Source organism: Sceloporus occidentalis, unplaced genomic scaffold (assembly GCF_023333645.1).
Source record: "Sceloporus occidentalis isolate IW3139 unplaced genomic scaffold, rSceOcc1.0.p SCAF_21, whole genome shotgun sequence".
Classification (NCBI taxonomy): domain Eukaryota; kingdom Metazoa; phylum Chordata; class Lepidosauria; order Squamata; family Phrynosomatidae; genus Sceloporus; species Sceloporus occidentalis.
In genome coordinates this window covers 8775039-8800852 of record NW_028317001.1, presented here as the reverse complement: position 1 = coordinate 8800852, position 25814 = coordinate 8775039, and the positions used below count along the sequence as shown (strand labels likewise).

General features: G+C 44.1%; 2 protein-coding genes across 2 annotated transcripts; both read left to right on the top strand.

The window, feature by feature from the left end:
• Nucleotides 1–3076: 3076 nt before the first annotated feature.
• Nucleotides 3077–4490, top strand: LOC149301549 (uncharacterized). Its single transcript, XM_089484237.1, has 2 exons — nt 3077–3094; nt 3185–4490. Exons 1-2 carry the CDS (start codon nt 3077–3079, stop codon nt 3944–3946), a joined length of 780 nt encoding a protein of 259 aa, XP_089340363.1. The 3' UTR covers nt 3947–4490.
• Nucleotides 4491–20318: 15828 nt separating this feature from the next.
• On the top strand, nt 20319–25547 carry LOC149301548 (uncharacterized). Its single transcript, XM_089484049.1, has 2 exons — nt 20319–20391; nt 23397–25547. The coding sequence occupies exons 1-2, from the start codon at nt 20358–20360 to the stop codon at nt 24716–24718; spliced, it is 1356 nt and encodes a 451-aa protein (XP_089340175.1). The 5' UTR covers nt 20319–20357; the 3' UTR covers nt 24719–25547.
• The last annotated feature ends 267 nt before the right edge of the window (nt 25548–25814 follow it).

Genomic DNA, 25814 nt, shown 5'->3' with positions numbered 1-25814 from the left:
CAAAAGTGGGGGTTGGAGAAGAAAGAAGGGGGCAGGGACTTGCCCTTGCTAGGAGTCTGAGGCAAAAACAAAGTGTTGTGCCCTTTCCCACTTGTGTGATCTTCTTCATAAACAACTTTGTCCATCTTCACCACTTTCTGCTGTTGCTTTTTAAAAATGACATTCGCCTCTGAAATTTGGCAACAAATGGCTAAATGCACTATAATCTTTGGAGGCTAAATGTACGATACATTTTGGTATAGTCAGTATCCTAATCCATCCTCAATATCCCAGCCATGGCTTAAATTATATTTTTTATTATATTGTATATTGTATTGGAAGAATTTGAGACAAACTGGATCTCAAAGGCAGTAGCTTTTTTCTTGCTAACAGAAATTAAAGTTTATTTCCTGGACTAAATTCTGAGGTGATCAAATAATTTTTGGGATGCATCATGTGCTTCTCCCTCTCCTTTTATTAGTCATTCTCTGGATGAGGGCTATTTTCTATTGCAGGTGACTTTTGCGGATGTGGCGGTATATTTCACTGAGGATGAATGGAAACTGCTGACGAAGAAGCAGAGACTTATGTACAAGGATGTGATGATGGAGAATTACGAGAATGTGGCCTCTGTGGGTAAGGAAGCTGAATTCATTGCCCTTACTATGAAGACTGAGGGCCCTTTCATTCTACATTATCATGGCACTATGATTCCACTTTAGAATTATAGAATCAAAGACCTTAAACAGATAACAAGGACCATCTAATTCAACCCCTTGCCATGCAGGAAACACGTTGTAAGCATCACCAGCAGATGGCCACCTAGCCTTTGTTTAAAGACCTTCAAAGACCTTCAAAGAAGGAGCACTTTAGAAATTAATAATAATAATAATAATAATAATAACAACAACAACAACAACAACAATAATGAGATGCCACCATGCTCTGAGGGAGTATATTCCACTGTTGAATAGCTCTTACTGTCAGGAAGTTCTTCCTAATGTTTTGGTGGAACCTCTTTTCCTGTGCCTTGCTTCCATTGTTCTATGTCCTTTGCTCTAGAGCAGCAGTATCTCTTCAAATATTTGAACAGGGCTATCCACTCTTAACATTCTCTTCTCCAGGCTAAACATTCCCAGATCCCTAAACCACTCCTCATAGGGCTTGATGGTTTCCAAACCCTTCACCATTTTTATTGCCCTCCTTTGGATAAACTCCAGCTTCTCAACATCCTTTTTGAATTGTGGTGACCAGAAATGGACACAGTATTCCAAGTGAGGGCCTGACCAAAGTAGAACAGAATTGCACTATTACTTCCCTTAATCTATAACACAGAATCAAAGAGTTGAAAGAAACTAGAAAGGCCATCCAGTCCAACCCCCTGCCATAACACTATACCCATATTTATGCAGCCTTGAATCACATTGGCCTTTTTAGCTGCTGCATCAAACTGTTGACCCAGGTTTAAGTTGTGGTCTACCAGGACTCATAGATCCCTTTCACACATAGTTTGTCTTAGCAGCTTTCTGTGAAATCTTGGAATTTGTAGTTTAGTGAGTCACTATTTCTCTCCACTTTCTAAGGATTCTAAATATCCTATCCTAAACTGTCAATTCTAGGATTTTGTGGGAAGGAACCATGGAGATAAATGCTTTTTGACTCCAAATGCTCCTCAGCCCATCCCTGACCAAGATTCCTGGCTTTTTTGGCCCCTCTTCAAGCCTTTTGAGACTCTGGAGAGTCTTCTTGGGTAAAATCCCTCTGTTGGCCCTGCAATGGCTTAAAGAACAATGGCAATGTTCTCTAATGTTTCTTTTCCTACCTGAGCTTGCTTAGTTCCATGGTTGATTCAAGAGGCCCTTTGTTACCCAGAATGCTGGAGTCTGGGGAGGACAGCCGCAAGTGCTATGCTTTTAGGGGAATTAGGTACTTAGTTGAAAGGAGAGATAAAGTTTGGTTGGGGCAAGAGCGACCGTGGGATTCAGCTTAACTATACCAGGCCTGGAAGCACCCAGAACTCCAAAGGCATTTGAAATAGGGTTTTTTTTTTTGTTTGTTTTGTTTTATTGAGCGGAAAAGCATAATACACACACACACGTAAGTGTTCACACACACGCACAAGAACTAGATAACAGGTCGGAGTGGTCAAGAGATGTAAGACTTTCTTAATGGTAATACTTTACCTAGGCGGATCTTGATTCCAACTGCTGAGGGTTCGAAATGGGAAGAGAAGTCAGGAGCTCATGCGACAAGTGGGGTTGGCGGCTTCATTGAGGTGCTTAGCCAAGTAAACCCATAGACTGTCTGTCTGTAATTGGACTGAAGTCAAAGAACAGCCACCCAGGGCAGATATTTAGACGGTAATTGTTGCTTGGGGGCAGAAACCGAGTGTTCGAAAGGGTTTAAATCGCTTTAGGATATGTCCTGGGGGGAAGAATGGTCTGAAACCAAATTGAATGCAATGGGTGCTTGGAGCAAATAAATCAGACAAAAAGGATTAGCACACTGGCTCTCGGTCCTTCTTGGCTCTGAATTCCTATCGTGTTCACAAGCCAATACACACCACAATCTGAGGGTGACACTCCCAGATGCAGCTCAACAATAACATAGCAGAGTACGGAAGCAAATATCCAGATATAGATATTTGCAATGCACTGACCACTTTTTACACTAAAAATCTATCTTGAGTTACAAAATAATAGAAATATTTGCAAGCTCTCCTCTCCGAGTTCCTTCAACTTCACCATCTCTTGTACACACAACTCCAATCCAATCCACACCAATCTGCATGTGAGCTGTATACTGTATTGGTTGCGAGTCACATCCTGGTGCCAAACAGCATGAAGTGACCTCTGCTGTTAGCTTGCATCATGCCTTGGGCTCTGACTCAGCACTCTATGGCACTCTCACAGAATATGATGCCACCTGTCAATCAAAGTATTTTGGCACATGTTTCATGGAATATTGTTTCAACAGGCCTTTGACTATCTGCTTCCACGGATTCCCTCAAGGATTCCCCATACAGGCTCTTCCTTGGTAGCTCCTATGAGTAAGGATACAATCGTTCCATGGATTTAGGGGCATAAGCAGAAGGGTCATGGTTGGGTTACTCACAGCAAATTTATTAATTTAATCTCAAATAAGGAGGGGTTAATGAGGGCTAAATCATGGGGTAACACCCTCCTCTCTTAACTCTGATTTTCAGTCTTATCTGTCATTGTCCTTCTTTACAGAAGAACATTTGAGTCATCAGAGAGTCCACACAGCAAAGAAGTCACATAAATGCCACCATTGTGGGAAATGTTTTGCTTACAAGTCAATCCTTGTCATACATCAGAGAATCCACACAGGAGCAAAGCCATACAAATGCAAACATTGTGGGAAATGTTTTTCATCGAAATCTTACCTAGTGATACATCAGAGAGTCCACACTGGAGAGAAACCATACAAATGCCAGCATTGTGGGAAATGTTTTTCATTGAAATCAAACTTAGTGATACATCAGAGAGTCCACACTGGAGAGAAACCATACAAATGCCAGCATTGTGGGAAATGTTTTTCATTGAAATCTTACCTAGTGATACATCAGAGAGTCCACACTGAAGAGAAGCCATACAAATGCCAACGTTGTGGGAAATGTTTTTCATTGAAATCAAACTTAGTGATACATCAGAGAGTCCACACTGGAGAGAATCCGTACAAATGCCAGCATTGTGAGAAATGTTTTTTGTCGAAATCAAACCTAGTGATACATCAGAGAGGCCACACTGGAGAGAATCCGTACAAATGCCAGCATTGTGAGAAATGTTTTTCGTCGAAATATTACCTAGTGATACATCAGAGAGTCCACACAGGAGAGAACCCAAACAAATGCCAGCATTGTGGGAAATGTTTTTCTCAGAGGTCAAACCTAGTGATACATCAGAGAGTCCACATTGGAGAGAAGCCACACAAATCCCAGAAGTGAAATGACATTATTTTTCTCAAGAAGGAATACAAAGAATATATTTTCAATACGCTGGTGATAAGAAAAGACCCTTGTGATTTTGTGTGTTAGGTTTGTGTGTCCATATGTCTGTTTAAGTTTTAAAGTTATATTTTGTTAAGGTTTGGTTTTAATTGCTATTAGTATATTTCTTTGCTTTAGTTTATAAATTTGGCTGGGGATTATGGGTTGTGGAGTAGATTAGCTAGATAGAGGGGTGGGATTTGTTGCAGCTGGCTAGAATAGTTAAGGGAATGATAGCTTTTGGAATTCGTGGGATGTTGGATGAAGAAAGTTGGCAGTGAGTATTAACATAAAGAGGGCTAGTTTCTGGGCATGGCAAAGGGGGCTTTTTTACCTATGAGGCGTAGACTGTGGGAATTGGAGGTGGGGGCTAGGTTTGGAAGAGGTTGGAGTTTTTGGTTTTAGGGATTTAATGTAATCTTTGGCTTGGGGAGGGCAGCTCTGATTTAAAAGCTGAATTTCTCACTATGTGTTCTTAATAAAGTTCTTTGCTGTTTCAACACACTGGACTCATTCATAGAATCATAGAATCATAGAATTGTAGAGTTGGAAGAGACCACTAGGGCCATCCAGTCCAACCCCCTGCCATGCAGGAAATCCAAATCAAAGTATCCCTGACAGATGGCCATCCAGCCTCTGTTTAAAGACCTCCAAGGAAGGAGACTCTATCACCCTCCGAGGGAGTGCATTCCACTGTCGAACAGCCCTTACTGTCAGGAAGTTCCTCCTAACGTTGAGGTGGAATCTCTTTTCCTGTAGCTTGCATCCATTGTTCCGGGTCCTGTTCTCTGAAGCAGCAGAAATCAAGCTTGCTCCCTCTTCAATATGACATCCTTTCAAATATTTAAACAGGGCTATCATATCACCTCTTAACCTTCTTTTCTCCAGGCTAAACATCCCAAGCTCCCTAAGTCATTCCTCATAGGGCATGGTTTCCAGACCCTTCACCATTTTTGTCACCCTCCTTTGGACACGCTCCAGTTTCTCAATGTCCTTTCTGAATTGTGGCGCCCAGAACTGGACACAATATTCTAGGTGGGGCCTGACCAAAGCAGAATACAGTGGCACTATTACTTCTCTTGATCTAGACACTATACTTTTATTGATGCAGCCTAAAATTGCATTGGCCTTTTTAGCTCCCGCATCACACTGTTCACTCATGTTCAACTTGTGGTCTACTTGGACTCCTAGATCCCCTTCACACGTAGTTTCATTCAGCCAGGTGTCACCCATCCTATATCTGTGCATTTTATTTTTCTGCCCTAAGTGCAATACCTTACATTTCTCCGTGTTGAATTTCATTTTGTTAGCTTTGGCCCAGCTTTCTAGTCTATTCGGGTCATTTTGAATCTTGATCCTCTGGGGTATTAGCTATTCCTCCTAATTTGGTGTCATCTGCAAATTTGATAAGTATGCTCCCAATTCTGTCATCCAGGTCATTGATAAAGATGTTGAATAGCACTGGGCCCAGGACAGAGCCCTGTGGGACCCCACTGGTCACTTCTCTCCAGGATGAAAAGGAGCCATTGTTGAGCAGCCTTTGGGTTCGGCCGATCAACCAGTTACAAATCCATGTAATAGTTACCTTGTCTAGTCCACATTTTACAAGCTTATTTGCAAGAATGTCACGGGAAACCTTGTCATTGATGGACAGAAGTTGTGAATTTGCACAAAACTGACACTTTCTTCTCTCCTCAGTCCTCAGTTCCATTCCCAGCCATAAGAACAGAGGCAAACACACACACACACACACACACACACAAACTCACACTCAGAGAAACAGAGCTATATGTACAAAGCAGAGCCTTCCCAGCCTTTCTCTCCTGAGTCCAGCTCCACTGGTTGGGGTCCATTCTGGAAGGAAGGAAGGAAGGAAGGAAGGAAGGAAGGGCGTACTACTTCCTTTCTTCCAAAGGCCAAGAGTGGAATAAGCAGCAGCAGCAGCAGCAAGGGCCATGCAATCCCTGCGCATACTCAGGAGTGGCCTTTGGTTGCTAATGTGCATGCAGAGTTTCAGCCTCTGAAGCCATTGCTGCCCTCACAGCCTGCTCTGAGGGAGGGAAGTGGTGGAGAGCCCTTGTTGGTTTGAAGGATTGGCTGGAGGGTCTTCTGGTGGGAGGGGTTGGGGTAAGAAGGAATGAAACCCCAATCTCCCCCCAAAGAAAGGCAGGGGACCTGCCAGTCCGCCTCTCCCTCTTTCCTTCCCTGCCCCCTCCTTCAGGGGGTCCTTGGGGCCCAGGTAGTTGGGAGGTTATTACGAGAAAAGAGGGCAGGGGGGACCCTTGGAGAGAGGCATGGCCATGGAGGGGAGGGAGATCTGAAGGTAAAAAGGGGTTTGAGGAGCCCCCTTCCTCCTGGAAAATGAGGCAGAGGAGAGACCCTCCCTTCTGATGCCTCATTTGGGGGAGATTTTTGTGCCAAATAAAGAACATCACACAGCAGAGTCTTCAATAGCATTAGATCAATCAATTTTTTTATTAATGCTGAAGCCAAAGGCCATTCGCATGATTAAAATGTAAAATCAGTGACAGAAATTCAGAATTATAAAATGCTCCATCAAATAACTAACATCCAAATTTTATACATTAAACATAATAAAATTCCAGACATTTAAATAAAACAACATTAAAAACAACTTCAAAGTTTAGATAAGATCATCCCCATGACAGTAAACTGCAATGTCCGCTATTAACCTTTGCCCGAATTTGGATTGCTGCTGAGGCAAACAGTGAAACATTATAAGTTACCTGAGAATCAATATCAGACAGGAGAAAAAAAATCTTTTCAGAAGTGATATTAGACTCTAAATTGGACAGAATAGATCCCATAAATTTAGTTCTTGGATCAGTATATAGTGAGCAAAAAAGCAGATAATGAGGCAAGTCCTCGATTTCTGGAGCTCCACAAATACATAAACCGGAATATAGGTGTGTGGATCATGGCTGAAGGCATTGTTTGGAAACGAAGAGCTGTAAAAGCCTGCCTAAGCTTTGGGAATGTAAGCTTTCCTAGATAAACAGCCATCTGATGGTCCAATTTATATAATCTAAACCATTTGGAAAATGTCGAATTGTTAATAGCCAGTGTATCCAGATAAACATCATGGTTAAAAATGTATTCACGAAGCTTCTCTCTTGAATTCCGGGTAGAAGGATTTTCAGTTAGAGCAGGATATGATTCAAGCAACCTATTGTATCTTAAACTCCAGACTTTGCAACTTGGTAAATGTTGGAAACACAACTTAGAAAAAACCTTAACCGGAGAACCTATTACAGATCTCCAGTAGTTAAATAAAGCAAAATGAATATGAGTTCTGATGGAAGGGAGGCTGACCTCAGCCCAAACCAAAGCTGCAGGTGTTTCAGGTGAAAGTAAGAGCAATTTCTTGAAAAATGTATTCTGGATGGCCCCCAGTTTCACCAACTGGGAATCATCCCATCCCCACACAGAGCGCCATATAGGATCTGAGCTATAACTTTAGAGCTGGTGCGACCAGATGACCCCCTGCCTGGTTGTAGGATCTAAGGATTGCTCCAATAGATCTCACAGCCATTGCTCTACTAGCTTCTATGTGGGACCATTTTAATAGGTCCTCTGCCCCCAACGGAGGGAATAGTGACCTTCAGCCCAACCTTGACCAGGAAACGATCCATGGTCCATGGCAATGCGGAGATATGGACTACCTCCACCCACGGATGTGCCTGTTCCGTACATAAGACCACATCGAGAGTATGACCTGCACAATGCGTGGGATCAGAGATTGGGATGATCTCCTGGGGTCCAAGCAGCCAAACCACAGCCCTGTTATGGCTCTTAGCCCAGCAGAGCCTTAAATTCCTTAAAGCATGCTGCCTCCACACAGTGAATTATAAAAGGACTTCCCTTAACCTATACTGGGACCGGTTAAGGAACCTTATTTCTACTTCTTTACGGATCTTCCCAAGCATCAACCGAGCCAAAACACGTGTAAAAGGAGAGTCGAGTAGTAGATACTCCAAGGAGGTATTTATTATAGATAACAAAATATAACTAAAATATAAGTCATACTAGATATTAAGAATCTTGCAGGTACAATATTTGTAAGTATATAATATTCAATTCATACAAGCTATAAAATATTAAATAGACCTAAACGTCCAGTTCTGAGACTAACTTCCAAGATCCGCTCTTTAACTCTCTCTCTCTCGATCTCCAACCGACACAATTCCCCCAACTGTCTCTTGGTCTCTCAGGCCTTATATCTCCTTCTCACGGAAGCTTCCAGAAGAACCTTTATCTTGCTCTCTGATTGGTCAAGTGAATCTTCCATAGCAGTGATGTCATTCTGCATTTGCATAAACCCCCCTTTACTGCCTGAAGAAGATCTCAATTGACTGGAGCCCTCTTATTACAACAACAACCCTTCTTTTTCTTGGAAGAGATTCACAACTATACCTTGTTTCCCGGTTGGGAAGTATAGGAGGATTCCAGAGGTTTCCATTTTGACTAAGATTAGGAGCCCCCAAATGTCCATGGAAGAGGTTTCCTAAGGCATGTGCCAGGACAGAGCAGGGAATGGGGGGTACATTGTGGGCGAATTACCGTTTGTAGCTGAACCTGGGGCTGAGGGTCCCTAAGAAGGAGAGGAGCCCAGGTCCACCAGAATCCCCTCTGAGCCTCCAGGAGAGCAAGGCTCAAGGAAGGGACAGTCTGCAAGGGGCTGAGAGCCGCTTGGACCAAACCTTGAGGGCACTTTCCCAAAAGCTGGCCAGGATTGGTTTCAGGGTCTGGCATTTTCCTCTCAGAGGACCATCAGGATCTCAAAGACCACTCCCCATTTTGGATATCATTTTTCAACTGTGCTGCCCTCAGTGGAGATTGCTTGCTCCTAAGGTGCCATGGAGGTGAGCATGGAATAAACAGAGAAGATGGCTTTTGCAGTCTTTTCCACCATTGAGCTTACCTTGTGTGGTCTTCAAGCCTGTCAGAAGAGAGCAAGAAAGTAATCGGGAGGAGAAAGCAAAGTCCCACATTTGCTCCCATAAGCTCCCCTGAAGCTTTTCCCAGCATGCCCTAGTCCTCAGTCTCCCTCCCAGGCTCCACCGTTTCCTAGAGAGATGGAAACCATCAAGGGAGAGTCCTTGGGGGTCAAGCCAAGCTCTCCTCTGCTTCCCCAAGGCCTCCTTCTCCATCCACTGCTGGTCTTTGGAAGGGAGACCTAGACTGCTCTTGGGAAAGTTAATTTTGGAGGGACAGGGACTCCCAAAACCTCTCAGTCTCACTCTAACATTATGTCAAACATCTACAATGAACTGGGCCAGGTCTTACACCAGGAGTTGGGATCCTGTGACCCTCGCTCCGTATCCCCATAATGAAAAAGACTGAATCTCCATGACTGGTGCTATGTTTCATACTCTTGGGATGGGCAGCCAGGAAAACAGAATGCTTGAAATAATTCAAAGGTTTATTGGATGGAGATAGAAGTGCAAGATGCCTTAAAATCATATGTTCTGAATCAAAGACAGCATTAAAGGGGCTCTAATAGTTTTTCAGGACAGAATCCGGATAGACACTTCCTCCAAACAAAAAGTATTTCACACTTCCACTTTCTCTTCTTTCTGGAAATGCTGATACCTCAAGGCTGGATCCTAAGCAAAACAGAGATAAGATTTGAACTGCAATTCAGAGGTCAAGGTTTGTATGTGGTTTCTGATGCAATTTACTATTTTTAAGGTGTAATTATATAAATGGTTTAATTTAAAAAAAAATAGTTATAATTTTAATCCCTTTGCATTGTTTTGAATTTGTACTGTATTAAATTTATTGTTAGCCATCCTGAGTCCCTATATTGGGAGAAAAGATTTCTGTATATAAATAAACTAAATAAACTGGAGCTCCCTTGAGGATCCATGGGTTTCTTGGTGTAAATAGCCCTCCACCAATAGAGACAGAGATTGAATGAGTCTGTCCAGAATTGCTATGGGTCATTTTTGGCACCTGGGTTGTATCTCCATTGCCCAAACCTAGCACTTAGATACCATGAAACTTCCAGGACTCTGTCCAACAGAATCCTGGGATTTCATCTTTCAGGCACTTAGAATTATATAGCAACTCATGAAGGACTGCACTGGGGCTCTCTACCAAGCATCTAAGCACCCCATTCCCAGGTTTCTGTAGGATGGATCCACAGCCGGTAACATGGCACCAAACTGGTACAATTGGATAATATGTATAGGACTTTAGTTGCCTACTTTCTGGTGTCCCTCCATCTCTCTTATAGGGTTGTGAATTCAGGTCCTGAGGTTTGTGAGCTAAAGCCTAGGACCTGGGGCAGGGCCTCTAGCGATCTCATTCAGCCTAATGCATAAATTACAAACCACAGTCGCTCACAGTTTGTCATTCAAATCTACTCAATATACTTTCCTGTGTAGAAATGAAGAGAGAAATTTTTAAAGGTCTGTTCCCAGATCAAGGGGAAATGAGAGAAATATTCTTTCTCACTTGCTTGGAGAGAAAGAATAAAAAGCGTGAAGTCGAACGCTTTCATGGCCGGCTTCCATAGCTTTTTGTGGGTTTTTCAGGCTATGTGGCCACGTTCTAGAAGAGTTTCTTCCTGACGTTTCGTCAGCATCTGTGGCTGGAATCTCTGGAGATGCCAGACACAGATGCTGGCGAAACGTCAGGAAGAAACTCTTCTAGAACATGGCCACATAGTCCCAAAAATCCACAAAAAACTAAGGATAAAAAGCATTTAATTTAGTCTCCTTCTTTATAGCCAGATGGTGAATGCAGAGTATAGTAGTCAGCCCTTGTACCACCACAACTGAGAGAAAGCAAGAAACTAAACCAATCCATAGACCCCTGCAATTTTTCTAGTTGAAGAAACCAATTACCCAAGCCTCGCAAATTATAATAAGCTACTGCTCTCACATCCGATCTGGATGTTTGCACAGAGCCCTTTCCTCTTTCCTGGAATTGGGCTCCCTCCAAAATGGAGAAGAGGTAGCCTCATCTCCTGCCTGAAGATCATGCATGAACACTGGAAGCTCAATGCCAGGCCCTGCTGTATCGTATCTTTACTGCCACGTGTAAAAAGGGCAAGGAAAAACACCTGTTACAGGAGAAGAAAGCAAATAAAACCTGATCCTTTCTGGTCCAGGTTTAGGTCCTGGGCAAAAGAAGGGAAACCAGGATTTGACTTGGGAGTTAGCAAATGTTGTGTGGCCTGCCCTGCCTGACCGGGGGCCTCCCTGGGGACCAAATCCATTACCCTTCTCTTTTCCCTCAGTCAGCATTCTCACAAAGGAACCAAATTTAGGGCTCTCCCATCTGCATCTTGAGGCACCCACCTTTCCTTTCCTTTCCTGCCAAGGAAACCCAGAAGGAGCCCTTATTCCCAAGCAGCCAATGACCAAACCCACCAGCCTTCTAGAACCCTATTCAGGCTCCAAGCCAACCGCTAACAATGGTCCAAGTTCAGGGCTGCTTCAACTGTCTGGCTGTATGCTAGGGAATTCTGGGAACTGTAGTTTTGTGAGATATTTAGTCTTCTCTGTCAGACAACTCAGATGCCATAATAATCTAAAATTCCCAGGATTCCCAAGCACTGAACTAAGGCAGTTGAAGTGGTTTATTTCTGCAAACTGGATTATTTTTGCAATGTGTTTATGACCACTGCTACTATTTGAGCGTCCACAAGGCTCTGTGGGTTTGAAGGGAAGATTCATCATCATCATCATCATTATCATCATCATAATTTCTGCAGTGTTTTTGAACCAGATCTGAGAGAGCCCTGCAGCCTGGATCTGGCCAAATCCCAAATATTGCCCTCTCAGCAAAGCCTGGAGATATTAACCCTTAAGGACCAGAACTCCTTAAAGGCTGACTTTCCCAATCTCTCCTGAGAGACCCTCCTGGACCTAGAGCAGCCTCAAAGAAAGGGGTCCCATTGAATGTCTTTCTGAGTCCATGTCTTTCTGAGTCTGTGGGTCCAGAGGAAGAGGACTGTTTTCCAGGACCCTCTTCCTAACCCACAAGGCAGCTCTTAGCATTTGCCCAACACTGCTCTTGAACATGCAAAGATCAGGCAAGCAAGATCTGCTTTGCTATTTGCAAAAAAAGATGGGAAAACAATAGGCCCTTGGTATCCTTTGGGATTTGGTTTGGATAGCAAAATCCATGGGTGCTAAAGTCCCATTATATAAAATGGGTGACCTTGGGTAAGTCACACTCTCTCAGCCTCAGAGGAAGACCAACGGCCAGCTGGAAAGCATACAACACACACACACACAGACACACATCTACCTGATGAAATTGGCATTCATTCTGGGCCATGAAACCCACTGCAGGGGAACCTTGGGCAGCAGACAATCTCTCAGCCTCAGAGGAAGACAAAGGGCAAAGTGGAAGGCAAACCTGAAGGCAAGAAAACCCTGGGAATAGGGTCACTAGACACGGGTTCAAGGCACGCAGCACACCCCCAGCCCCCAAGGCACACTCTCTCAGCCTCAAAGGATGGCAATGGTAAACACCCTTTGACAAAACCTACAAAGAGACTCCTGTGACAGTGTTGCCTTAGGATCCCCAGAAAGGAAATGAAGGCACACAACACTCCCCCCAAAGTCTGGGAGGAAAAGGAGGAGGAAGGATTAGAGGAAGGACCTGAGGTGGAGGAGGAGGAGGAGGAAGAGGAGGAAGGGGAAGGCTTAGAGGAAGGGCTGGAGGAGGAGGAAGGCTTAGAGGAAGAGGAGGAGGAGGAGGAAGGCTTAGAGGAAGGGCTGGAGGAGGAGGAAGTCTTAGAGGAAGAGGAAGAGGAGAAGGAAGACTTAGAGGAAAGTCCTGAGGAGGAGGAAGAGGAGGAGGAAGAGGAAGGGCTTACAGGAAAGGCCTGAGGAAGAGGAGATGGGGAGGAAGGCTTAGAGGAAGGACCTGAGGAGGAGGAGGAAGGCTTAGAGGAAGAGCCTAAGGAGGAGGAGGAAGAGCAGAGAGGCCTCTGGAGGATTCTGCAGAGGAAGAAGAAGGAGGAGAAGAAGGAGCTCCTGAGCATAAGCAGAGGCCTCTGGGGGAGAAGCCACAGGGAGAAATCTCCTGGTTGTAACTTAATATTACTATCATTATTAGTAGCATTAGTATTATTAAATTTTATTTATTTATAAAGACATGTGAAGACCTATTTATAAAGAGTATCTCAGTGAGTCCCTATATTATAGCATCAGGAAAGATTTTAGGAGTTGTTAAGGTTTGGAAATGCTGTTTGGGGTCCCTTCTGACTTTAGGGCCTTTCATCCTCCATTTTGGGTTCCCTGAAGACCTCAAACTGCCAACTGCCAAGTCCTGAGGCAGAGGCGGCCATTTTGTTTTCTGGAGGCCATTTTGTGCTGCTTGTGACTGTGGGGAATAATGTTCCAGAACCTTCTCTGAGGCTTCAGTTGAACAGAGGCTTCTCTTTCTCTCCTGAGGCTCCAAAGAGCTCCTTTGGGAGGTTTTAAAAGTCTCCCCCGTTTCCTTATTAAGAGATTTTCAGGGAAGAAGGAAGGAGGCAGACCAGACCATTTCATATGACCAAGTAAACATAGAAACAACAAGAACAAAAAAATAAGGATTAGACAGAAAAGCAGACTGATTATTTGTTTTAAAGGAAACCCATTATTAGGAAGGTGAAAACAAGACTTGGGTGCTTCTGCACTTTTACAACCGACTCAGGCTGTATCTGCACTGCAGAAATAATCCAGTTCGAAACCGCTTTAACCCTCCTGGCTCCATCCTCTGGAATCCTGGGATTTGTAGTTCTTTGTGGCACCAGAGCTCTCTGGCAGAGAAGGCTAAGTGTCCAAAGGTAGAATCCCAGGATTCCATAGCACTGAGCGTTAAAGACAAACCTATTACTCGCATTTACCATCCGCTGCTTCCAAACTACCAGACTAACATTTATTTCTATCTCATTTGTTTTTAATTATCTGTTAATAAGTAAAAAGTAAATATATATTGTTCTACTTAGACTTATCCTTTTAAATCATTTATTTTCTCTTTCAGTCCTCATTTAAATTGTAAAACAGTTGATACAAAATCGCTCTCATTAGATTAAACATCATTGGGCTTTTAACCTCCCAACATACTTCTGTTTTACAGCTGTTATATTTCTTTGAATAAATTAAAATACTTCAACTAAAATTAATTCTATCCCTAAAGTAGCATTTTCCCTCCATGCTTCTGGAGATATTCAGTTATATTATTCCAGTCTCCTTTATATAAATTTGACGATCGTTTCTAATTCCTCTTGAGAGTTTGTCCATTTCCATCATGTCCAGAAGCTTAAATATCCAATCTTCTTTTGAAGGTATTTCCTTAGTTTTCTATCTCTGAGCAAACACTATTCTTGCAGATGACAACATATAAAATAATATTAAACCATTTTCCCCCCATGGATTGTTCTATTATATTAAGCAAAAAAATTCAGGCACGAATTTAAAAGATATAGTTACAACTTTCTTAATTTCAAAATAAATCAACTTCCAATATTGTATTGCTTTCCCACAAGTCCACCACAAATGATAGATTGAGCCCTTTTCTTTTTCACATTTCCAATACAAATTACTGCAATTCTTTTTTTTTTAGTATAATCTTTATTAGGCATTAAAAACAGATAAAGATACACATAACAATATATAAGATGAACAACATATACAGCATTACATCTTAAATAAATGTATTAGTTATAAACTATACACAATATACAGTATTCTAATCTAAAAATAAAGCAAGATTAAGTAAGACTTCCAAGAGAAAGATGGGACACGATTATGCCAAATTATAGCCCTTAATGCAATCAGATCTAAACGAATAGAATTAATCCATGCACAATTTAAATATAGCAAAAAAAAAGTCATATATCTGAGGGAGAGAGTAGGCTGGCCCAGCTCCATCAGGGGCTAGCCTGAAGGAAGAGGCTCCTCGCTCCCTAACTGTCATCTTTCGGCCTCTGAGGGAGAGAGAAGGCCGGCCCAGTTCCATCAGGGGCTAGCCTGAAGGAAGAGGCTCCTCCCTCCCTAACTGTCATCTTTCGGCCTCTGAGGGAGAGAGAAGGCTGGCCCAGTACCATCAGGGGCTAGCCTGAAGGAAGAGGCTCCTCCCTCCCTAACTGTCATCTTTCGGCCTCTGAGGGAGAGAGAAGGCCGGCCCAGTTCCATCAGGGGCTAGCCTGAAGAAGGAGGCTCCTCCCTCCCTAACTGTCATCTTTCGGCCTCTGAAGGAGAGAGAAGGCTGGCCCAGTACCATCAGGGGCTAGCCTGAAGGAAGAGGCTCCTCCCTCCCTAACTGTCATCTTTCGGCCTCTGAGGGAGAGAGAAGGCCGGCCCAGTTCCATCAGTGGCTAGCCTGAAGGAAGAGGCTCCTCCCTCCCTAACTGTCATCTTTCGGCCTCTGAGGGAGAGAGAAGGCTGGCCCAGTACCATCAGGGGCTAGCCTGAAGGAAGAGGCTCCTCCCTCCCTAACTGTCATCTTTCGGCCTCTGAGGGAGAGAGAAGGCTGGCCCAGTACCATCAGGGGCTAGCCTGAAGGAAGAGGCTCCTCCCTCCCTAACTGTCATCTTTCGGCCTCTGAGGGAGAGAGAAGGCTGGCCCAGTACCATCAGGGGCTAGCCTGAAGGAAGAGGCTCCTCCCTCCCTAACTGTCATCTTTCGGCCTCTGAGGGAGAGAGAAGGCTGGCCCAGTACCATCAGGGGCTAGCCTGAAGGAAGAGGCTCCTCCCTCCCTAACTGTCATCTTTCGGCCTCTGAGGGAGAGAGAAGGCTGGCCCAGTACCATCAGGGGCTAGCCTGAAGGAAGAGGCTCCTCCCTGCCTAACTGTCATCTTTCGGCCTCTGAGGGAGAGAGTAGGCTGGCCCAGTTCCATCAGGGGCTAGCCTGAAGAAGGAGGCTCCTCCCTCCTTAACTGTCATCTTTCAGCCTCTGAGGGAGAGAGTAGGCTGGCCCAGTACCATCAGGGGCTAGCCTGAAGGAAGAGGCTCCTCCCTGCCTAACTGTCATCTTTCGGCCTCTGAGGGAGAGAGTAGGCTGGCCCAGTTCCATCAGGGGCTAGCCTGAAGAAGGAGGCTCCTCCCTCCCTAACTGTCATCTTTCGGCCTCTGAGGGAGAGAGTAGGCTGGCCCAGTACCATCAGGGGCTAGCCTGAAGGAAGAGGCTCCTCCCTCCCTAACTGTCATCTTTCGGCCTCTGAGGGAGAGAGTAGGCTGGCCCAGTTCCATCAGGGGCTAGCCTGAAGAAGGAGGCTCCTCCCTCCCTAACTGTCATCTTTTGGCCTCTGAGGGAGAGAGAAGGCTGGCCCAGTACCATCAGGGGCTAGCCTGAAGGAAGAGGCTCCTCCCTCCCTAACTGTCATCTTTTGGCCTCTGAGGGAGAGAGTAGGCTGGCCCAGTTCCATCAGGGGCTAGCCTGAAGAAGGAGGCTCCTCCCTCCCTAACTGTCATCTTTCGGCCTCTGAGGGAGAGAGAAGGCTGGCCCAGTACCATCAGGGGCTAGCCTGAAGGAAGAGGCTCCTCCCTCCCTAACTGTCATCTTTCGGCCTCTGAGGGAGAGAGTAGGCTGGCCCAATTCCATCAGGGGCTAGCCTGAAGAAGGAGGCTCCTCCCTCCCTAACTGTCATCTTTCGGCCTCTGAGGGAGAGAGTAGGCTGGCCCAGTACCATCAGGGGCTAGCCTGAAGGAAGAGGCTCCTCCCTCCCTAACTGTCATCTTTCGGCCTCTGAGGGAGAGAGTAGGCTGGCCCAGTTCCATCAGGGGCTGGCCTGAAGAAGGAGGCTCCTCCCTCCCTAACTGTCATCTTTCGGCCTCTGAGGGAGAGAGTAGGCTGGCCCAGTACCATCAGGGGCTAGCCTGAAGGAAGAGGCTCCTCCCTCCCTAACTGTCATCTTTCGGCCTCTGAGGGAGAGAGTAGGCTGGCCCAATTCCATCAGGGGCTAGCCTGAAGAAGGAGGCTCCTCCCTCCCTAACTGTCATCTTTCGGCCTCTGAGGGAGAGAGTAGGCTGGCCCAGTACCATCAGGGGCTAGCCTGAAGGAAGAGGCTCCTCCCTCCCTAACTGTCATCTTTCGGCCTCTGAGGGAGAGAGTAGGCTGGCCCAGTTCCATCTTTCCCAGTCAAGGTTTTTCCTGTAGCAAGTGAGTTTCTCCAATTCCATATAATCCAATAGTTTCATAGTCCAGTCCTTCCACAAGGGCTGCCCTGACCCTTTCCAACAAGAAGCATACACCAATCTGGCCGCTGAAATCATAAAATAGTAATTTTCCATGCATATTCTCAAGTTTAACATCCATAACCATATTCAACAAAAACATTTTTGGGTCAAATGGGGATTTATAATTAAGAATCATTTGCATCTTCTGATGAATCACTTTCCAGTATTTCTTGGCATGCTGACATTGCCACCACATATGTACCAGGGATCCTGGGGAGTTACCACACTTCCAGCAGTCCAAATTTTGGGTTTTGTAAATTTTGGAGAGCTTTAAAGGAGTTACATGCCACCTATTCTGCATCTTGTAATAATTTTCTCTGATTGCTATACAAGCAGTATATTTCATTCGGACCCGCCAGTTTTCCCCCCACTGTTCTAAGGGTAAATTTTCACCCAAATCTTGTGCCCATTTTATCATTGACGGCTTAATTCGCTCGTCATGCATTTGAAGGTTTAACAAATACTTATAAAGCTTAGAGATTCTACCTACATTTTTTCCAAAAATTATTTTGTCAAATTCAGATAAAACAGGATTAATACCAATGGTCTTATTATCCAATACAAATCTTTCCTTGATTTGTCTATAAAGAAACCAATTCAGTGTTATTCCTTCTTCATCCAATTCGTTCATGGTTTTAATAAACAATACATTTGTCCTTTTATCATAAGTCATCATATGTTAACCAACGACCCGGAATAATAGTATTGTTTCTACGGAAAGCCTCATTGACTGAAGTCCAGAGTGGGAGCTTTGGATATAATAATTTTTTAAACTTAGTCCAAGTTTTAAAGAAAGCTTTTCTAACAAAATGTAACGTAAATGCATTATTAGCCTTGATCTTATCATAGAAAAGATATGCGTGTGTCCCTAACACATTTCCGGACATTTCCAAATTCAAAAGAGATTTCTCTTCCAAATTAAAGTATTGTATTAACCAATCAAAACAACATGCAAAGAAGTATGTCTTTAAATCAGGAAGTCCCAAGCCCGCGTTTTTACATCATCCTGCATTATCCGAAAGCGGACTCTAGGTTTCTTGCCTCCCCACAAAAACTTGCTAATATCTCGATTCCACGTTACAAATGGTGCTTCATTAGTTAAGATTGGGATAGTTTGAAACAAGAAAATCATTCTAGGTAAAACTAACATTTTAATAGCAGCCACTTTACCCAACCAGGATAAGCCGATTTTATTCCAACGGGATAAATCTGCTTTAATTTTAAGCCATGTTTTACAGTAATTATTCTTATACAGTTCCGAATTTTTAGTGGAGAGCCAAACCCCCAGGTATTTAACTGTATCAAATTACTGCAATTCTTATACATCTTGCTTATTCTCTCTGGTGTTAAATACTACCAAAAATGTTTTATAATAACTCTCTTTGATGTTTTGGCTGCAAGTATAGTTCAATCTTTGTTTCCAAGTGTACTCCCAAGGGTCTAATTCAATTGCAAAACCAAAGTTTTGAGACCATCTAACCATATTTTATTTAATAACTTCCTCTTCTGTACAGATTTTTTAAGAATACAATTATAAAGTCTTGCTAATAAGGCATCTTTATTCAACATTTTTCCTGTTCTAGATCAGAGTCTGATTTGCAAATACCGTATTGTTTTTATCCATTAGGAAGAGTTTTCTTAATTGTCTGTAAAAGAACCATGAAAGATCATAACCCTGATCATTAGGATCTTTTCATGTCTTTATTCTATAACCAGTTCTATCTATTTGCATTAATTCTTTATAGGAGATCCAATTTGCGTCCTTTTTTGAATCTCTGGTCTCCTTTCTCAGGAACTTCATCTCGGTCCCCTTGGACACATCTTTGGGGCACCTTTTGCTGTAAGTGACCCAAGTGCAAGACCACCAGGACCCCTGCCCACCTGATGGCCGACACAGAGGCCAAGCGCAGGGAGTTGGGCCCCAAGAGAAAGAGGATGCAGAGATACAAGAACTCTTTGGTGAGTCGAGGTTCTTGACTATTAGTTTCATCTGTGTCACTGCTGGGCCAGCTCTTGAAAGCAAACAGAGAACATACTTTCCCAATTTACCAGAGACAGTCTTTCGGTAAGTCACTATCCAATTAGCTTCATCTGTGTCACTGCTGGGCCAATTTATGAAAGGAAGCAAATCACATACTGTCTGAGTTTTGCAAAGACAGTCCTGGTTAATCCTCTGTCAACCCACTTTTTCAGGGGCTTTTAAAAATGTCCCGGTTGCTCTCTCCTCCTCCCACTTTCCCCCTTCTCAGCTTACTTCAGTTTCTGAATGCCATTCAGTTTGCACCCCATCAACTCAAAAGTGGGGAGAGGAGAGGAAAGAAAGAGGCAGGATATTGCCCTTCCCAGGAGGCTGAAGCAAAAGCAAACTGTTGTGCCCTTCCTAGCTTGTGTGACCTCGGAGGGTGATAGAGTCTCCTTCCTTGGAGGTCTTTAAACAGGCTGGATGGCCATCTGTCAGGGATGCTTTGATTTGGATTTCCTGCATGGCAGGGGGTTGGACTGGATGGCCCTAGTGGTCTCTTCCAACTCTACGATTCTATGATTCTATGATTCTATCTTTCTCATAAACAACTTTGTCCATCTTGACCACCTTTTGGTGTTGCTTTTCCACATATGTATTGCTTTTCCCGTCTGTGAAATGGGGGATATGGGAGACCATCTCTGGATCTAAATATGGGGTGGGCCCAGTGGCCTTCAAGCCCACAGTGCTCCCCAGAACAGTTTTTTAAAATTAACTTTTGCCTCTGAAAAGTGGCAAGAAATGTTTAAATGCACTATAATTTTTTGGTGGCTAAATGTACTGTATGTGTTGGGATAGTGAGTATCCTAATCCATCCTCTATATCCCAGCCATGGCCTAAATTATATTGGTTATTATATTGTATATTATATTGAAAGGATTCGAGACAAACTGGATCTCGAAGGCAGTAGTTGTTTTTTCCCTTTGCTGACAGAATTTAAAGTTAATTTCCTGGATTGAATATTGAAGTGATGAAATAATATTTGGGATGAACCATGTGCTTTCCTCCCCTTTTGCTTAGTCACTCTCTGAATGAGGGCTATTTTCTGTTGCAGGTGACCTTTGCGGATGTGGCAGTATATTTCACCGAAGACGAATGGAAACTGTTGACGAAGAAACAGAGACTGATCTACAGTTATGTGATGATGGAGAATTATCAGAATGTGGCCTCTGTGGGTAAGGAACCGTAATCCATTCTCCTTTTTATGAAGACTGAGGTCCCTTTTATGCTAAATTATCATTGTGCTATGATTCCACTAGAATTATAGAATCATAGAGTTGGAATAGACCGCAAGGGCCATCCAGTTCAACCCTCTTCTGCCATGCAGGAATACACATTCCAAGCACCATCCAGCCTCTGTTTAAAGACCTCCAAAGAAGAGGACTCCACCAAGCACTAAGGGAGTATATTGCACTGTCGAAGAGCTCTTACTGTCCCAAAGTCCCTAATAATGTCTAGATGGAACCTCTTTCTATGTGGCTTGCATCCATTGTAGTGTCTCCTTTTCTCTGTAGCAGCAGAAAGCAAGCTTGTTCCATCATAAATACGACCCTTTCCGATATTTAAACATGGATATCGTATCCACTCTTAACTTTCTTTTCTCAAGGCTAAACATACCCAGCTCTCTAAGCCATTCCTCATAGGGCTTCATGGTTTCCAAATCCTTCACCACTTTGGATGCCCTCCTCTGGGCATGTTCAAACTTTTCAACATCCTTTTGAATTGTGGGGCTCAGAACTGGACACAGGATTATTCCAAGGGAGGCCTGACCAAAGCAGAAGAGAATGACACTATTACTTCCCTTGATCAAGAAACTATACTCATATTGATGCAGCCTAGAATGACATTGGCCTTTTTAGCTGCCGCATCACACTGTTGGCCCATGTTCAACTTGTGGTCTACTGGGAGTCCTAGATCCCTTTCAAGTGTAGTTTAATTGAGATAGCAACATCCTGTAGAATATTTGAATTTGTGATTTAGTGAGGCACTACTGCTCCCCACTTTATAAGGATACTAAATACCCCATTGTAAACTGCCAATTGTCAGAACCAGCTACTGTGGTTCATCCAGAATGGTCTTGAGGTTTAGTGGGGAGTTGTTAGTAGTTTAAATGTTAGTAGTTTTAAGTCGTTGGTAAGTATAATGGGGCCTAGAACGGCTTGGGGGAAGGGAATCAGTTGCGGAGGCTATTAACTGACTGGTTTGTGAGATTTGGGTGGCAGGCATGCCCCTGGGGGAGAGGCGTATGAGAACGGTGGAAGAAGAAGGCAAGAGGTACCTTGGCAGCTGGGTTGGTTAGGGGCTGAAGGGCCGGGAAACACACAGAACTCCAGAGGCATTTCAAATAGGTTTTTGTGGGTTTTTTAGGGGGAAAGTAAAACACACATAGACATACATATACGTGTTCACGTGCGCGCACACACACACACACACACAAACTAGGTAACAAAGGTGGGAGTGGTGAATACTGTGAGGCTTTGCTAATGGTAATACATTACCTAAATCAGTGATGGTGAACCTTTTAGAGGCCGAGTCCCCAAACTGCAACCCAAAAGCCACTTATTTATTGCAAACTGCCGTGTCCCTCTGGCTTTCTAGTAACAAACTCTGGCAAAATCTGTGCTGGGGTGATGGCACACGTGCCCACAGAGAGGGCTCTGAGTGCCACCTCTGGCACATGTTCCATAGTTTCGCCATCACTGATCTAGATGGATCTCGAATCCAATTGCTGCGGTCCAGAATGGGGGAGAGAAGACAGTAACTTCAATGGCAAGTGGGGCTGGCGAGTGTAGAGAGGTGTTTAGCAATGTAAATCAACAGAGGGTCTGTCTGCAACTGGACTGACACTGAAGAACAGCCAGTTGGGGCTGATATTTGTACTGAAATTGTTGCTTGGGGGCAGAAACCGAGCATCCAAAAAGGTTTAAATTACTTTAGAAAGTTTTTTGTGTGGGGAAAGAATTGTCTGAAACTGAATTAAATGAAATGGGTGCTTGGTGGAAATACTTCAGCCAAAAAGGATTATCACACCAGCTCTCAGGTCCTTCTTGGCTCTGAATTCTGGTCCCATTCAAAGCCAATGTATAGCACAGTCTGAAGGCGACACTCCCAGAGCTCAATAATAACACAGCAAGAACAGAAGCAAATCTCCAGATATAGGTATTGGCAATGCACTAACCACTTTCCACACTTAAAAATAACTCAGAGACACAGTTGATTTCCTCCAAGTCCTTGGAGGTTCTTTAGCTTGAGTTGCAATAGAAAACAAATATGTACCAGCTCTCCTCCCTGACTTTCATCAACTTCACAATATCTTGTACACACAACTCCAACCCACATCAATCCACATGTGAGCTGTATACTGTATTGGTTGTGAGTCATCTCCTAGTGCTACACAGCATGAAGCATCCTCTGAAGTCAGCTTGCATCATGCCATGTGCTCTGACTCAACACTCTATGGCAGTCTCACAGGAAATGATGCCACTTTTCAATCAAAGTATTTTTACATATATTTATTGGAATATTTTCCAACTGTCTGACTATCTGCTTCCAATGATTTCCTTATGGCAGTTCACCTACAATCTCTTCTTTGCTAGCTCCTACGAGTAAGGATACAATCATTATATGGATTTGGGGCATCCAGAACAGGGTTATGCTCGGGTCACTCACACCAACTATGGCGCGTTACAGATGGCCTGAAAGCAGTGGTTTGCCGGTGCTGCCTGTTGCTGTGTCCAGGAACCGCAGTGGCCAAACCGCGTAGTTTCCAGACACAGCAAAAAAGCAGCTCGAAAATGGCGCTTCTTTTCTGCACCCCAGAAGTGGCGCTGAGAGGCGCTAGTCGCACACTTGCAGCGTCACTTCTGCCGCGCAACATCTGGACGCTATGCGTCCGTGACATCAAAATGGCGGCGCCTGTGTGGAAGGGTGTCAATTTGTACGCTCTCTGCACATACTAGAGTTCAGGGGTGTCTAGAATAGACCCCCCCCCTTTCTAACCCTAGTACGCCCCTTCCTAACCCTAGTATGTGCGGAGCGCGTACTTTCGGCGCATGTGTAACGTGCCCAAATTAATTTAATCTCACATAGGGAGGGGTTAACGTGGGGCTAAATCTTGGGGTAACACCTTCCTCTCTTAATGCTGAGATTCAGTCTTGTCTGTCATTGTCATTGTTTACAGAAGAACATGTCAGTCATGAGAGAGTCCATACAAGAAAGAAATCACATAAATGCCAGCATTGTAGGAAATGTTTTGCCTACAAGTCAGTCCTTGTTATGCATCGCAGAATCCACACAGGAGAGAAGCCATACAAATGCCAGCATTGTGGGAAATGTTTTCCTTTAAAGTCACACCTAGTAACACATCAGAGAGTCCACACAGGAGAGAAGCCATACAAATGCCAGCATTGTGGGAAATGCTTTTCTTCAAAGGCGCACGTTGAGACACATCAGAGAGTCCACACAGGAGAGAAGCCATACAAATGCCAGCATTGTGGGAAATGTTTTTCTCAGAAGGCACACCTAGTGAAACATCAGAGAGTCCACACAGGAGAGAAGCCATACAAATGCCAGCATTGTGGGAAAGGTTTTTCTTTGAAGGGAGACTTAGTGAGACATCAGAGAATCCACACAGGAGAGAAGCCATACAAATGCCAGCATTGTGGGAAATGTTTTTCTCAGAAGGCACACCTAGTGAAACATCAGAGAGTCCACACAGGAGAGAAGCCATACAAATGCCAGCATTGTGGGAAATGTTTTTCTTGGAAGCCTGACCTAGTGAAACATCAGAGAGTCCACACAGGACAGAAGCCATACAAATGCCAGCATTGTGGGAAAGGTTTTTCTTTGAAGGGAGACTTAGTGAGACATCAGAGAGTCCACACAGGAGAGAAGCCATACAAATGCCAGCATTGTGGAACATGTTTTTCTTCCAAGTCATACCTATTGGCACATGAGAGAGTCCACACAGGAGAGAAGCCACACAAATGCCAGCATTGTGGGAAATGTTTTTCTTCAAAGTCAAACCTATTGGCACATCAGAGAGTCCACACAGGAGAGAAGCCACACAAATGCCAGCATTGTGGGAAATGTTTTTCTTTGAAGGGAGACTTAGTGAGACATCAGAGAGTCCACACAGGAGAGAAGCCATACAAATGCCAGCATTGTGGGAAATGTTTTCCTTTAAAGTCACACCTAGTAACACATCAGAGAGTCCACACAGGAGAGAAGCCATACAAATGCCAGCATTGTGGGAAATGTTTTTCTCAGAAGGCACACCTATTGACACATCAGAGAGCCCACACGGGAGAGAAGCCACACAAATGCCAGCATTGTGGACAATGTTTTGCTCAGAACTCAAACCTAGTGACACATCAGAGAGCCCACACGGGAGAGAAGCCATACAAATGCCAGCATTGTGGGAAATGTTTTTCTTCAAAGTCACACCTAGTAAGACATCAGAAAGGCCACACAGGAAAGAAGCCACAAAAATCCCAGAAATGAACTAACATTATTTTTGTGGAGAAGGAATACAAAGAATATATTTTTCTTCCTTTGGTGATAAGAAAATGCCCTTGTGATTTGTGTGTTAGGTTTGTCTCTCCATATGTCTTTATGTTTTAAAGTTATATTTTCTTAATTTTATCTATTAATTGCTATTAGAGTAGATCATTGCTTTAGTTTATAAATTTGACTGGGAATTATGGGTTGTGGAATGGGTTAGCTAGATAGAGGGTGGGATTTGTTGCAGCTGGCTAGAATAGTTGTTTGATTTATAGCCGTTGGAATGTGTGGGATGTTGGCTGAAGAAATTTGGGGGGAAGGTATTAACATAAAGGGGACTAGTTTCTGGGAATGACAAAGGTAGCCTTGTTACCTGTGGGCCATTGACTGTGGGAATTGGAGGTGGGGGCTAGGTTTGAAAGAGGGTGGAGTTTTAGGTTTTGGGGTTTTAATGTATTATTTGGCTTGGGGTGGGCAGTTCTGATTTAAATGCTAACTTAAATGCTGGCCTGATTTAAATGGGCCTTTGCGCAGCCCCCGTCACATGCTAGGGGTTGGCCGAGAACGTAGTGTCCATACCGACCTCACTCCTAGCACGTGATGGGGCGTCAAAATGGCGGCACCCTGTACACACAGGCGCTGCCATTTTGATGCAATGGATGCGTAGCGTATGCACGTCCCGGCCCCTTTGTGACACTGCAAGTGCGCCATTGGTGCCTTGCGGCGTCACAAAGGCACCACAACAAGAACCTGCTTTTTGTGGGTTCTTTTTGTTTGGCGATGGAGCCACACAGTTTGTTCACTTTGGCTCCCTTGCGGAGCAAACCAGGGTGGCGAGAGACTGCCATTTTTGGTCGGTCTGTATCCCGCCATTGTGTTCTTAATAAAGTTCTTTGTTATTTCAACACAATGGACTCATTGATGCATATAAGTTCTGAAGTTGCACAAAACTGACCCTTTCTTCTCTTCTCAGTCCTCAGCTCCATTCCCAGCCATATGAGCAGCAGAGGCAAACACACACACACACACACACACACACACACACTTGTGTGTATACACACATACACACACACACACACAGAGAGAGAGAGAGAGA